Here is a 14,727-nt window from a genome sequence, read left to right on the forward strand (position 1 = left end):
ATACAGTGAGATTATTTGGAGGAATACTGAGAGCACTGAGAGGCCCAAATCTTCAAAAGGGTGTATTACTGGTGTTTCGAAACTGAAACTACTACTAAGCTAGCTTTAAAAATTATTAGGAATAGATAACCACGCTTAGAAACTGTTTCTAAAGCTTTAGATCTGGTAATAAATTGATCTACAGTACAGATGTTCTTTTAGATGGTTCTGCGTTGTAGTTGGTAATATAACTGCTTTGTTTTTGCATTACGAGAGTTGCTTCTGCTGACCGGCAGAGGTCCTACAGAAGGTAGGAAGTAAAATTATTGTGCAGTGGTTGCAAAGGTCCGGCCGTGAGTTTATCACTTGAAATTGATTTTATGCCTTCAAGTGAGTATAATTTTTCAACGTTTCGTTCATCTTGCATGAGCACTAGCTACGCTCCGACTGTTGGTTTGTTTTGTGACCGGCCTGCAGTTACTTGCATAAAAAAATTCGTCCGCCATTTTTTGTAGTGCATTGGGCTGTTGTCAAAAAATGAGGGGACTCATGCGATCACATTTCATGATTAGAAATCCCCTATGTTGAAGCTTACGGATCTCTGTTAAGGTGAGATATCTTTACGAACTGGTGCATGACCAGTGTTTGTCAGATGAACGTCCGTGTGTTCGTTTTGTTGGCTTCCGCAGAGTGCGAGAACACCAGCACGCGAATACTGGACAATATCGCCAAAAGGCGCAGCAGTAAGTCCTTTGGCCAATCAGTTCAAGAAGCCGAACTTACGCTCAATTCAGACGCGTTTACATCATTTCTTAAGTGCATTGCGGGATGAGTCACGTTCACGTGGATTGCTTGTTTTGTGAAACCTGTTCCTACGGTTCTGCACAACTCCGGTTCACTGGTGCAGTGACCTTCCTTAATACGATGAATTTAGTTTCTCGGCCTTCGATTGTATTGTCTGCCAGATTTTCTTGGCCTTCTGTTCAGCATACTAGCCCGCTTTCTTACTCAGTCTGTCATTTATTTCGCTTCGCCTCGGCCGTCGGGGCCTGTCTCCGCGTCTGCGCAAACAATGACCGTGTTACGCGACAACTGTGCAGTGGCCTAGATTTGACCGCTGACCGCTAAGGGTCAGCGGAAAAGCGTCTCATCACCGTGGACCCACTAGTCTTTTGGCGGTTTCACGTTACCTAACGCAACTGAGACCGCGCTTTCATCTGCTGACGTTGTGAGAAGCACGACAGCTTTGGCGTGGGTCGCACATGCTCGTGCGGCGTCCCTCGAAAACGAGACATAATTCAAGAGTTCTTTTGTCTGTGGACAGTTCTGTTCCTCGCAGTCTGTCTTGTTTCGTGGCTCTTTGTGCGGGCGGGGTGTGCTGCGTGATTTTAGGTGTGTGTTTATTTCTTTCAAAACGATTATGCTGGCCGCTACCAGCGGTGCGGACGCAAGCTGTCTTATCACGGCGGCTGAGTTGTCATCGTAGACGCTGTAGTAGCCTTCATTGTACTGCATTTGTTTTGACGTTCATACTATGGTCTTCTTAGCAGGTCGTGCTACCGAAGTAGCCATTACTCGTATTGAATTGTTTTTAGCTTTGATGTTAAGGACACCTGGAAGACAGAAGTCCTGCTTCTTATCTTGTGCCCTTGTTTGTCAAGATATTAAACAGTATTCGACATTATTAGCAAACCTCCCTTAATTTTGTCGTTATCTCTTAATAACATTATTACATTAGGGCCTTCAGTCGGCCTTTCTGAAAATACACAGTTAAGAAGTATTGTGCAAAGTTTAATGCCAATTGGGTACTTTCTAGGCTTACAGAATTAATGAAAGGTGGGTCTACGAGCAAGTTGTGTATTAAAATTTGGCTATAAGCACACCGCAATAATTGCATCTTCATTTGAAGACAGCCCACCATGGTGGCTCAGTCGCTGCGGCACTTATCTGCTGAGCACGAGGTCATGGTTTCGCTTCCCGGCCGCATTTTGAGGTGGCGAAGTGCGAAAACGCTTTGTGTACATAGATTAAGGCACATGTTAAAGAAAGCATCCCAGGTGGTCAAAAGTAATCTGGAGGCCTCCACTACGGTGTCCCTCATAATCCACTGTGCTATTTCTGGATGTTGAGAAGCCCAGTTTAACTCAATTGATGATCACAGATTGCACGGAGATGTGAAGTGCAATATGTGGAGAGGTTCAAATTTTACTGCTTACTGAATTAAGCAAGGGAAGTGTTCCAGTGAACATAAATTCCAGTTAAACATTTTTGGCCATTTAGGCTTCATTTAGCTATGTTAAGGTTAGCCAAAATAACAGAAAGCATATTTCATATCTCTCTGAGCACCACTTACTGAAAATTGGCCTCTGTAACATGCACGTGTGTGCATCATAAACATTGGACACTGAAGGGTTAAAAGGAATTGGTATATTAAGTCCAGCCGTATCTGTAAATTACGCTTCTGCAATAAATTTGCCTTGGTAAGCCAAAAAAGATGCAGAAAAGAAAGACAAGGGGTGGTGGCACCCTGAAGTTCCCATACCTGCTTGCCATGAAGTTATGGATTTTGATAGCGTCTATTCAGGTCTACTTAATTGTTTATAGGCAAAGACGGAGTAGATTGCGTTCTAAAGCAACAAAATAGCCAACCTTGCAAGTTTTTGAGAACTTTTGCTCAGAAACAGCCCAAATACGAGAAAATACTTATATATCTGTGACATCACACCAATGGGCTGCAACAGGTTCTGGTTCTAAATTTGATAATGATACGTCTGGACTTCATTTTTTCCACTTATAGTAAGCTTTCTGCCACGCAAGCAAAGATTTAGCTTTTTTGAAGAATATTGGTTTAAACTGATACAGTTGCTCCGTGTAGTGTCCCTTTGAGACATAAAAGCTTGATGAGGGAATACTGAATAATGGCTCACATTTTTAATATTTCTATTTCAGATACGTTACATCAATGACAAGCACCACTGCACCACAGAGGTAATGTCTATTTTGCCTGCAAAGTGGTAGATAAGCATTAAAGGAACTTGTTTTAGGTTGAAATTCTAATTACCCCCAGTTTGTGGTCTTGAGCTTACATATTGAGTCTGCAGACATCGGCAGTCATACCTGCCTCCCTCCACCGCCTTGTGATCTTGTCGTGTGAAATTGTGAATATTATTGTACCATCAGTAGTCAACAAGTCAGTTTATTGCAAGAGTTTTTCGCAGTTTATAGGGAGAAAATTGGGCATTGCAGATGCACCTTCCAATGTGACAGATCTGTTGTTTGAATTTGCCTAGGATTTTCTCCTGGCAATCTTCAAGTTCCAACAATATGCCATGGAAGTTTAGTTAATTTTATTTCAATTGCAAGCAACGTGCCCCCTTTTATTTTCGATGCCCAACATACTATATATAACTGTTCAGGCTGAAGGTGCACCTGCACGCACGGTGCTCCAACGTTTTATCCAAAGAGCATGCCACTATTTCTGCAATAACGTCAGCTCACGGCACATATGTGGATAACTAAAGCCAATAGTAAACTAGATGACACAAATGGATGCAATTTAATGCAACTCTTTTTATGACTGCAGTGGAATAGTGACACGTACGCTAATGAGATTTATTGGAAACCTCCGTATGCATTTCAACCAAAGTTGTATATGCGCTGTGAATAAGTAGAACTGCTGTATTGGGTCACCTGTAGATGTCAAACTTAGTAACTCGTAGTATTTCATTTTCCACAGGCCCAAAGATGGCTCGTGGACATAATTGCTTTTCAAGTTGGTTCTTACTGCGAGCAATGATGTTACAAACGTGAAACTCATTTTTGAAGACAAGGTCTTCTTCGGCTACTTCAGATCGATTTTGGATTCGCGGCATCTGGATTTCTGGACACTTTTGTCTCGTAAATTACACGTCTTGAGGCCTTCTAGTGCATGTAGGACAACGAAAAAAGCGTCAAAATTAAGCTTGGAATGAAAGAGATGCACCAGGTTAGTGTACAGCTTTGTACAGAGCAGTAATGATGCGTAATTAGGGCAAAAAAGGACGAAATTAAACCCAGATGCGCTCATTAAAACTGCGCACACCTAAACTCGAACTGAAAGTGTGGCTTTACTCTGCGAAAACTATGCGGCAACCCCAGTGGTAGTGCAGTCTAAAAATGTGGGCTGTTTCTGAAGGTAGGGCAGCCTAAACAAACCACATGGTACACTAATGCGCCCAGAAGACCTTGTTTTTCATAGTTGTCAAGTGCTATTAAGTTGTCTTAGTGTTTCTTGCAGTACCACGGTTAGATGTGGGCAGCAGCATCTTCATGTGTGTGGAGAAAGTAACTGTTTACTCATGTTTCTTTTCATTGCTTAAACACGGAGGGGGAGGTGTGACATTGTGTGATAGGTTGGCATGTTGATGGCACATTCTAGATTTTCATATCAACTTGCAGTATTCGAAGTGCACACCATTGTTGCTTTTCGTCGCCTTTTTAAAAAAGAGTTCTTTGGTTTTAAGTGCATTTTGTTGTCTTTGGATGGCACAATAGTCTAGATCAAATTGGTGTTAATTTGCAGGAAACCTGATGGCAAGAATAGGATAAACCAATTCCATACCTACGCGCTTGCATCTGACTTTATATCTGGGATATGCATTATTGTGCATTGGGTAACACATAGAGGGTCTTGCAAGGATATAATTCGCCAAACTTTTGCCTCCCTTTTTGGTAACTTCCTTTCCACTCAGAGAGAGAGAGAAAGAGAGAGAAACGAGAAGGGAAAGGTAGGGAGGTTAACTAAGGACGTGCCCGGTTGGCTACCCTACGTTTGGGGAGAGGGAAAGGGGAAGAATAGATAAGGAGCGAGAATACGAAAAAAAAACACACACACATAAAGAGTCAGTTATTCACACAGTCAGTCGCAGAGGAAGGTCCACTGTCACAAGCGCTCATATAGTCCAGTTCCACTCAGAAACCTGTATAAACACCTGAGCTCTCAAAGGTATTAGATAAGGCACTTGTAATATCTTTAACCCTCTTTGCTTTGCATTTGTGTAAGTGTGCAGGTTAACCAATTAACCTTTGGATATGTTGCAACCCCACCATAGCTATGGCAGTGTCCGAACCCTCCCACGTGGCAGCACTTCCTATGTGCACTGCCGCTCTATGGCAGCTGTGGTTGCTGTAAAGCAACAAATCAGCTATCAGGGTTGCCGATATTCCTTTATTGTAGGGGTCTTCGCCGTAGAGTCGTTAACACTACACATGGCAAGATAGGAATTTGGGCGGGACGTACGAAATCCTTTGTTACACAGGCCATTTTGCTGCAGAGGTGTTCATTGTAGAAGCATTCGACTGCACTACTCAGATGTTGTGAAGCTGGTAATTTTAAACATATTTTGGCAGTAAATCCGCTAGAAACATTGTCTTCAAGTCAGTTTGCGACAGTAGTAGTACTTTTTAACTTGCAAGTTGAACTTTAAACTAGCTTTGCTTACTTTATCTTTGTGTACAAGGAGATGCACAGGTTCTTAAATGCCTTGAGCATCTGTACTCAAGATGTTGGTGCACTTCTAAGGAGTGACTGTTGTGTGCTTAAAATGTATATCTCGAAAAATGAACGGCCATTGTTCTTCATGGTTAAGTCACTAAAACTCTGCTGCGCGCAACTATTTTCTGGTGGTGCTTTTGTTGTTGTTGAATTGGTCTTATGCAGTTTGTGCATTTTGAAACAATGGAAAGGTCCAAGGCACTTTGTGATGATCACATAGTCCAAATGCTCAGTGTACTGCTGCAGGAATGTAAGTACCCTGCAGATTTAGCCAAGACCATGTACTGCATGTCTGGCTGCAGTGCTGACTTGCTTCAGTCACAAACACCTGGTGGCTTCACTAATGATGTTGCACGCCTGCTGCAGAAATGCTGTAAATATGGGCAGCTGTGTGAATATTATGCACAACGACATGTGTGAGCTGCACATGTACTGCTGTAGCTGCTTTTGCTGGGACTATCAATGGTGTCCTCTTGAATAAGGAAGAAAATTACATTTTGCTCCCGTTTTATGGTTCCCTGCAATGCATTGAGAATAGATACTTGAGCTGAGACTTGGAGCTAGCACATTCGTGTTTATTACTGTAAACCAAAGTACCAAGGGATAAACAGATGGAAAGATAGATGGGGAGATAAATAGATAGGGAGATGACTGCTATGTTACAAGGAATGACCACATATAGTTGCAAAAGCTGCCCCTAATTAAACCTTCGCATGAGGGACAAGGAGTAAAAAAAAAGATCAAAGAACACACAGACAAACACAATAGAACAGCTCATATATCTACTGGAGTGTCTGTACAGTGTTACACAGGTGCTACTAATACAATCTTTGGTCTTGATAATGTCAGGTACATCTGTCGCACCTTGCGTTACCTTTTCCTTATGTGGGAACAGAAATATTTGCAGCCGCTTTTCTCACATTGATCAAGCAACTGACTCCTGGCTTAGTTCCTTTAGCTTTCATATTGATGCACTTGTTAGTTGGTCACACACAATAACTGACCACATTATTTACACAACTTAAGATTTGCATGTAGTACAGTCTGCCAGAAAGAACAAAGCAACTGTGTGGGTGGCTGCAGCTGACTCTTAATTTGTGTCATCAACTGTCTGTTCTGTCTGTACTGCGAGAAAATTTTATACAAAAGGGCGAACGGGTCCTTAACGCCCCAGAGCTTTCTAGTACTAGGATTTCATGGGAGTGACCTGAACACAGTTGGTGCTTGGCAGCACTCAGGTGGCTAGAGACTTCGTTTCTTTTCACAAAGGCTGTACTCCAGTGTCTCGTTTCAATGTGGAAAGCAACAGGTCCTCTAAGGGCAAATTGTCCTTTCTTCAGTCATTATGCAAAAGCAAATATTCACAATGCATATAAAACATCTACAGTGTTCTCCTGGTAACTTTCTGGCTCCCTAGATATATTGTATGCTATATTGCCCTTTGGATGTATACAAGATAGCAGCATCAACATTCCCTATTTTGTAATGAGATACCATTTGAGTGACAAATTTGTATCTGTGCTGCCTGCTTACTTCATTGTTTGATTTGAAAGAATTAGAAAAATAGATTGCATCTGACAAGTAGTGTTTCACCTTTGGAGCTTGGTTATGGCAATGAAGTGGCAAGTATGACCTTCATGACAGAGGCTGTATTTTGCAATGATTTGTTATTTGCAATGATTTGTTATTTTCTATTTCCTCTTTTTTTCTTTTATTATTCGTTGTGGGAAGTGGCCAATTCCGTTGGTATGGCAAAGCACGAGCTAGTGACAGAACTCAAGTGAAATATACAAATGAAGTGAATCGGTTGGCCCCCTCCAATCAATTGTACACTAGCTGATGAACGAAAGTTATTAGTATCTTCATTGCCAAGTTGAAAGTATACTACATGGTTACACAGCATATTTGAGGCCTGTCATTTCTTGAGGCCACTTTATTTTGGAAATGTTTCCTAGCAAGAGACTGCTGATCGAATTGCCATGGTTTACTCCTTAGCAGGCAACTCTGCAGAAGCCATGCAAGTAGCATGGTCATAGAAGCCTTACTGTGTAGCAGTTTGATCAGTGATGCATTCTACGGAATAGCTACTTCATATATTACTACAACTTGTGGATGTCAGGTTACGTCAAAACACATGCTTTCAGTATGTGCTGTGCTATGTTTTGTGGACCATTACTAAGATTCTTGCCAACTTGCCCAATTTGAAACTCTTAATACTATGTTTTGGTCACAAACTCAAGTGAAGTGCTGTGTGCCACTCAACTCTACCAGTGGTAAATAGGCTTACATATGCGATGCCTTCCACCTAACAGTTATAGTAGACCCCCGTTAAGGCAAACTTGAAGGGACCGTGAATATCTGTTCATCTTATTGGAAGTTCATCTTACCACAAGTACTCCAAATCTTGCCCAGTAAAATCTGCTGTTCCTGGTGCGGCCAAATAGCCATGACACAATGAATTAGATGGGATTGAAACAAAAAAGAAGACTTAAAAAGACGTTTATTGGATTTGAGTGATACAAAGAGTTGCTTTATGAACTTGTAATTGCTGCATGCCAGCGCTGTGTATCTGTGCAGTCACATAGGCTGCCATTTCACTTGGCTCGCTAAAAATTTGTTGAGTACCCCGATGTTGTTGAAAAAAAAAATGCATCAAAGTATTTGCGGCATTACCTGAGTCATAGTGTGGGTGCTCTACTTTCACAAAGGCCAATTTGCCAGAGCAAAATGAAATGCTCGAGCAAAATCACGCCACAGCTAGTCGCCAATTGCTGATTCTAGAACTTACAATTGAGCTGAGCCACTTAGTAAGTAGGTTTACCTTAGATGATGGTGGTTTCAATATTGCTGCTGCTGTTTGGGCTTCTTTAAGGGTTAACCAAATCACTCATGCTGGCTAAAAGCATGGCGTGCAGTGCAGCAGAAAGCACAGCCGAAATGTTAACAACAATGTTGTGCACCAGTCTTCACACAGTGTTAAAGGGACACTAAAGAGAGACACTAAATCAGTTTAGGCTGATGAGGCATTCTTCCAGAACTCTGTTTTCATTGTTTCATTTGCTGTATGGTCTTGAATATTCCCCAAAAAGTGAAGGCTAAACATAAGTTTCTTCAATTTCGTTCCAAAATCCCAGAGCTAGTACGACACCTTGGATGTCATGCATTTCAAACTTTTGTCGTATTCAGGTCATTGTGGCACAGTAAAATTTCTCAAAGCTTGCGAAGTTCAGTCTTTGGGTCCTTTAGAGTGCAGTGTAGTCCATCTTAGAAGATAAATAACTATGCCCGAACAGGCGTCGTCAAAATCCACGATGTCACGGCAAGCTGATATGGAAGCTAAAAGGAGGTGGCGCCACCTGCATTTCGTTATTGCATCCTTTCTAGCTTATGAAACCTCCTCTCACAACAAGAGTCGCTTTTTGGCATTGTAGAAGGGAAATTTACTAGTGCAGGTCAACTTACTATATATATATATATATATATATATATATATATATATATATATATATATATATATTAGTGTCCCTTTAAAACAATGTGTGCAGGATGACTGTGCCTCACTTTTTACTGAAATCTGGGCATTGGCAGTAACGGAATACAATTATCCATCATGGAGCAGCTTGATGAGAAACTAACTGGTAAAATGACAAGCTCACTCCTGATCGAGGTGCGCAGGTTTAAGGAGATGCGCGCTGTGGGGCTCCGAAATTTTCTGTGGAATTCTCATGGCTGAAAATAATTTTTCTCCTATACATTTTTGGAACAATCTAAGCTGAATTCTCTTGGTAGGATCAATCAGAACCTTTGTCTGTGGTCTCTTGGTATCATGTGGAGCCTATGTTGATATATCACGTAGTTTGTGCCCGTGGGCCTGTAGAACTGTCTGGCGTTTCACTGAAGGTTTGTTTTGTTAATTGTGGCCTTGATTTAGGTGTGCACGACAGCTTCAAAAAAAAAAAAAAATCGGGAGGTGCTTAGTGCTGAAATCATGATATGATTACGGGGCTTGCCGTAGTGGGGGACTCCGGATTAATTTTGACCACCTGAGGTTCTTTCACGTGAACCCGATGCCAGGTACACGGGCGTTTTTGCATTTCGCCCCCATAAAAATGCAGCTGCCGCAGCCGGGATTTGATCCGGCACCCTCAGGCTTAGCAGCACAGCACCAAAGTCACTACGGCAACACGGTGGGTAACGACAGCTCAGTCAACAAGGGCCTTATCTTTTGGCTTACTAATAGTGTGGCTTCTTCAAGTTTGTATGCTTATGCACCAGCATGCTGCACACTTCTGCATGTAAGATAAAAACGGGTGACTGCCATCAGTACTGTCTTTTGGCATTGTGTGTGTAGATTGTGGACAGTGTTTGCCCTTTGTGAATTGGACACATATGGAAAGATGCAGGTATAGTTACATCGTAACCAAGTCTGTAGATCTGCCATGAAAGTGCTTGTTTACTGTTCAAGCACTACTGTTCTGCAGTCATTGTGCATTGTCTGGTGTGGTTTTACCGCAGGAGAGCTGACTAGAAGGTGGGGCCTGAGCCAGTCACCATGGCGTCTGGCAGCCAGTCGGTACGTGCGCAGAATAGCCATGGGCTAAAGCAGATCGACCTGGACCAGATATGGGGCGACCTGCGCGAGGGTATCGAGCAGGTGTATACCAACAAACAAGACAACATGTCCAAGACTCGCTACATGCAGCTCTATACGTATCCTTCTTTTTAAAAACATGTTGCTTGTACTAAAGACCCTAACCTGTTACCAGCAGCAGCTATATGATCATAAGCCAGCCATTGCAGTTGACTGCTGATCATGTGACACATTGTTGCATTACATAGAAATGTTTTCTGTTTAGCAGCCACAGTGTCTATGGTATTGATTCTTGCACTTGTGAGATCTATGCAAGTGTCAATTCTCTCCATGACTCCTTTTCGTGTATAGATTAACAGAAGCTGGCATGTTGGTCGAAGCATTGTACAGTATTACTTGAAGGGCAAAGATGCAGAAGAAAAACGCAGAAAGCAGTACCATTGTTAAAGTAACTTGTCTCACTCAACATGTACATGTTCGAGCAAATAGCCCCAAACTGTTCTCTTAGAAGCTGTAACTTATATCATCTTAGTTATTGTAACTAACTTATATCATTTGTTTATGTCTGATTGAGCCAGTTTTGCGTAGTACTTACAGTTGTGGAGTTGTGCTTCTTGACTCGCTGGGAACTGCTCAGACATGTCTACGACTACTGTACCAGTGTGCATCAAGGTGGCTCACGGACGACGCCAACTGCCAAAACCAAGAAGAACCAGCCTGTTGGTGGTGCGCAGTTTGTTGGTTACGAGCTTTACAAGCGATTGAAAGAGTTCCTCAAGAATTACCTTGTCACCCTCCTTAGGGTAAGTGATTCTCTATCGTAATGTGTTGGAGTTGTGTTTCTTCGCTAAAGGGTTCTCACTGCAGCAGAGCCATTTCTGACATTTTTAGGCGTATTTCTTTCGAAGCTGTGGTTTTTATTGCAATCTTATCATTGAAGCTGTGTTTGCAGCTATGTAAATGTGGTGGAAAATTAGTGTTTGTCTCTAGTGCACAGTTGTAGTTGCAAGGAGCTAAATCTTCTCATTATTTTATGTGTTCAAATGGTGAAATTTTCTAATCTAATTTGCACAGAGTCCGTTTGCTAAAGACAGGCTTATTTATGCCCTTTGATTTGGAAAAACAGTATGTGCAGTGTTGGTTGCAGTATGAAGCAATCAATGGAAAAGCTGGGCAATTTATTTAAAGAATGAAATAGTGTGCAGAAACCTTGTTGTGTCACCACACAGACTGACTGGATGTAAAATGAACTCAACCCATGCCATGCACTTGCTCTCTTTATTCCAATACATCACAAGCATATAAACAGTTCAGTAGCAGCACCATCTCTTGGCAGCCGTCTAGGTTAGATTATGTCGAACGCACCTATTAAAGATATGACACTGCAAGCCCGTTAAAAATGCTGTAAGCGATGTGCATTATATGCAGGATGGAATTGACCTTATGGATGAAGATGTCCTACGGTTCTACACTAAGGAGTGGGAAGAGTACCAGTTCTCCAGCAAGGTGCTCAATGGCATCTGCTCCTACCTCAACCGGCACTGGGTCAAGCGAGAGTGCGATGAGGGAAGGAAGAACATCTATGAGATTTACCAGGTGCGCTTGCTTTCTTGCTTTTCTCACTTGGGATTCTAACTGACCTTTCAGTCCTGCCACAGCCGCCATGTATTTAAATTTGGTAAAACTTTTGGTATTAAGACAGGTAACTTGAATGAAATTACCTGTTTGCACTTCTTGCTTATCATGGTAATCTGATGCTCGAATGCAGAATTGAAATTCCGGGTCAATCTGAAACGATCAGGTGCCTGCAGTAGTGTGCTTCTTTTGCACCATGCTCTGGCTACTCCAGCAGCTCTAGCGAGATTTCCTCAAGTGTGAATTGGCAAGGGTCATATGGTAGAGGGGAAGTGGGACTGGCAGCTCCATTCGAGTTGGCGATTGCGATTTTTCTCACTGCTGTCATTGCTCTAATCGTCCAAATCATGTCTTGTCTAAGGCTTTTATGAAATGTCTCAAGAAAATTGAAAGTGCTTTACTTCTTGTTCTCACTCCTTGTCCACACATTGAGGAAGCTTTAGCCTGTGGGCTCCTATCTAAATACAGGGGAAAGGAGAAATTGTTTTTCTTGGCAACCACTGCACCAAGTTTGGTGAGGTTTGTTGTATTTAAAAGGAAATGTTAAAATTTAGCGGCTGTTGGAAACCGATTTTTCGTTTAGGCCGTAAACTTTTTAATAAAAATTGTTGAAAATTGCAAATTTTCAGGAAACGAAACTGTATAACTCTCTAACTCACCAATAAAAACTGACATTACAATTCTTAATGTTGCATCTAATAGTGCATCTAAAGCGGACAAAATCAATGTATTATACATTGCTCTGCAATACAGTTGAACCCCGCAATAACAAAATTGGTGGGGAAACCGAAAATTTTAGCTATCGTGAGCATTAAGTTATCGTGCAATAACACACTACAAATAGGGACATAGTCAGCAAAACACAAATTAAATGCCAAATTCAGTTAGTTTGCCTTGTAGATCCTTGCCATGTAGTAAACGCATAGATTTTCCATAGCAACACAACAAGTATAGTGTAACCTCGTTATTATGAACACCACATTAACGAACTATTCAGAAATCCCCTGCTGACTTCTTATAGTATCAATGTAAAAAATTTCAGTTCTACTAACTTCAGAATGCCGAACATTTCAGAATAACGATCGTTATTCAGTTTCCTTTTCATGTTAACGCCTCAGTACTATAAACTAATTTCGAAATCTGGGGTTCTTAGATTTACGTGTATCTTTCGGCGGGAGCCGAAACAGTAGGCTAGCAGACAAGGTGCGGAGAGTGGACGCAGCGCCACATGGGTCCAGAAAACCTGAAACAGCGCCTGAGGAAAAAAAAAATGCATGCGATTGTGGAAGCAACAACGCATCCAGTTTTGCAAGCACATGCTCCGCCCAGAAAAGTGTCGCTTAGCAACGGAGGCATGTCTCTTCCTTCTTTCACCCTTCTTTCCGCGCACGCCTCTTTCTTTCGCACCTCTTTCTGCGGCCGTACTAAGTACGCGCACGGAGAAATGTAACCTCTGTGCTAGCGGGGATACGCCATGGGCGTGTCACACAGTCGCACTTTGCACTTTCCGAATGGTGTCGTTTACGTGCGCTTTGGCATAGTTCAGGTGTCCGCCTCCAGCGAAACTGGTATGGTTTCTATGGCAAGGAGTCTGAAAACAAACAAACAGCAAGAAACATTGCATTTTGGAGGTGACATGGAGCTACCTTTTTGTCGGTAGTTTTCTTGGCATCAGCGTCTCTCCTGCGCGCGTCATTCTTGTCTTCGGTGGTGCGTGACGGCGGAATCTGCCAATAACAGGTCGATGGCGATGCGGCTATACATAAAAAAAAAGCAGTGTAAACAAGCAAAACGGTGGCCAGGACAACTTCCGGCACATGCAGCTGCTTCTAGCACCGGGCCGTTTTTGTAAACAAAGATGGCGGCGCCCACGCAAGTGCGATGTGGTGGTACTTTACACAGTTTTAAGTGTGAAACAAAGGGACTTGAACACATTTTAGAGTCTGCTGACCTTGCGCGAGTAAATAATGTTTGGGGAAACGTCGCATCAATTTTCGTTGTTGTGGGATTGCAGCTTGGCAACATTTTGTTGTCGAGAGGTAGGAATTGCATTGAATCCTATGGCGTTTGCTGGGGATACGAAAATATTTCGTAGTCATGGGATTTCGTTATCGCAGGTTTCGACTGAATACCGTTATGTGAGTATTAGTTTTGCAAAAGCCTTCTAAACATTGAAACATTCACGTAAGCTGAATTTATATATCAACTTTGTCCGCTTTAGATGCTTTAACGGATGCAGCTACGTCACATACGATAAACTGGGAAAAATCTTGTGTGATTGCCAAGGAACGAAATCATTCTATGCGTCTTTATCTTGAGTCCTTAATCATCCAAACCACGACGGCGCACACTCTTAATTGCAACAACGGCAATCTGTCATTATTGCATGCAAAATGCCTTAATCATGTCTTGAGTCGCACATAAAAAGGGCGTGAGCTCTGCCGCTTGTTTCATTGTGAAGAAGGCTCCCGTGGGGGAGCTGAAATGCTAATATATTTTAAAACCATTTTGGTCGTTGTCCGGATCTCTTCCTTTTAAAAAGTAAGTTTACAGGACAGCGATACACTCGAACCTCGTTATAATGAAGCTGAAAGGGGAAGCCGAAATTACTTCATTGTATCGACTACTGTCTTTTACTGCAGTATATACCCAATGGTGCGCACAACTTTAAACATGCAAAGAAGACTGTGGCTCCGCAGCTTGCCGAACCGCATATGCAATGAGATTTTAATAAAACAACGGTAAAGACTCTAGTGCATGTGTAGCGCGCAATTTTTTGGCACCTGACGCGACAGCCTTTATGATAGCGTCCTCATGTTCTAATGTGATGGTCTTTCGCTACTGCTTTCCACTTGGCTCGCTCATGTTGTCGCGAAACTGGAGAAACACCGACGCAGTCGACGGGAACAGCTAGCACGCTGCAATGTGAACGAAGTCTGTCGTGTTTGAGCAGCACATGGCACACAACATGGTACGCCGACTACGTAGC

General features: G+C 42.3%; 1 protein-coding gene across 2 annotated transcripts in view; it reads left to right on the forward strand.

The window, feature by feature from the left end:
• The first annotated feature begins 249 nt into the window (after window positions 1–249).
• LOC119456052 (cullin-1) overlaps window positions 250–14,727 on the forward strand; it is a 52,125-nt gene continuing 37,647 nt past the window's right edge. Inside the window, exons 1-6 of one of the 2 annotated variants that reach the window (XM_049669518.1) lie at window positions 250–369; window positions 2,929–2,967; window positions 3,716–3,751; window positions 10,028–10,222; window positions 10,741–10,906; window positions 11,532–11,699. In XM_049669518.1, the coding sequence (XP_049525475.1) occupies window positions 10,065–10,222; window positions 10,741–10,906; window positions 11,532–11,699 (492 nt within the window). In that variant the 5' untranslated portion in view covers window positions 250–369; window positions 2,929–2,967; window positions 3,716–3,751; window positions 10,028–10,064. The remainder of the gene's footprint in view (window positions 370–2,928; window positions 2,968–3,715; window positions 3,752–10,027; window positions 10,223–10,740; window positions 10,907–11,531; window positions 11,700–14,727) is intronic. The other variant, XM_049669517.1, reaches the window with a different exon arrangement.

This window comes from Dermacentor silvarum, chromosome 6 (genome assembly GCF_013339745.2).
Source record: "Dermacentor silvarum isolate Dsil-2018 chromosome 6, BIME_Dsil_1.4, whole genome shotgun sequence".
Lineage (NCBI taxonomy): Eukaryota > Metazoa > Arthropoda > Arachnida > Ixodida > Ixodidae > Dermacentor > Dermacentor silvarum.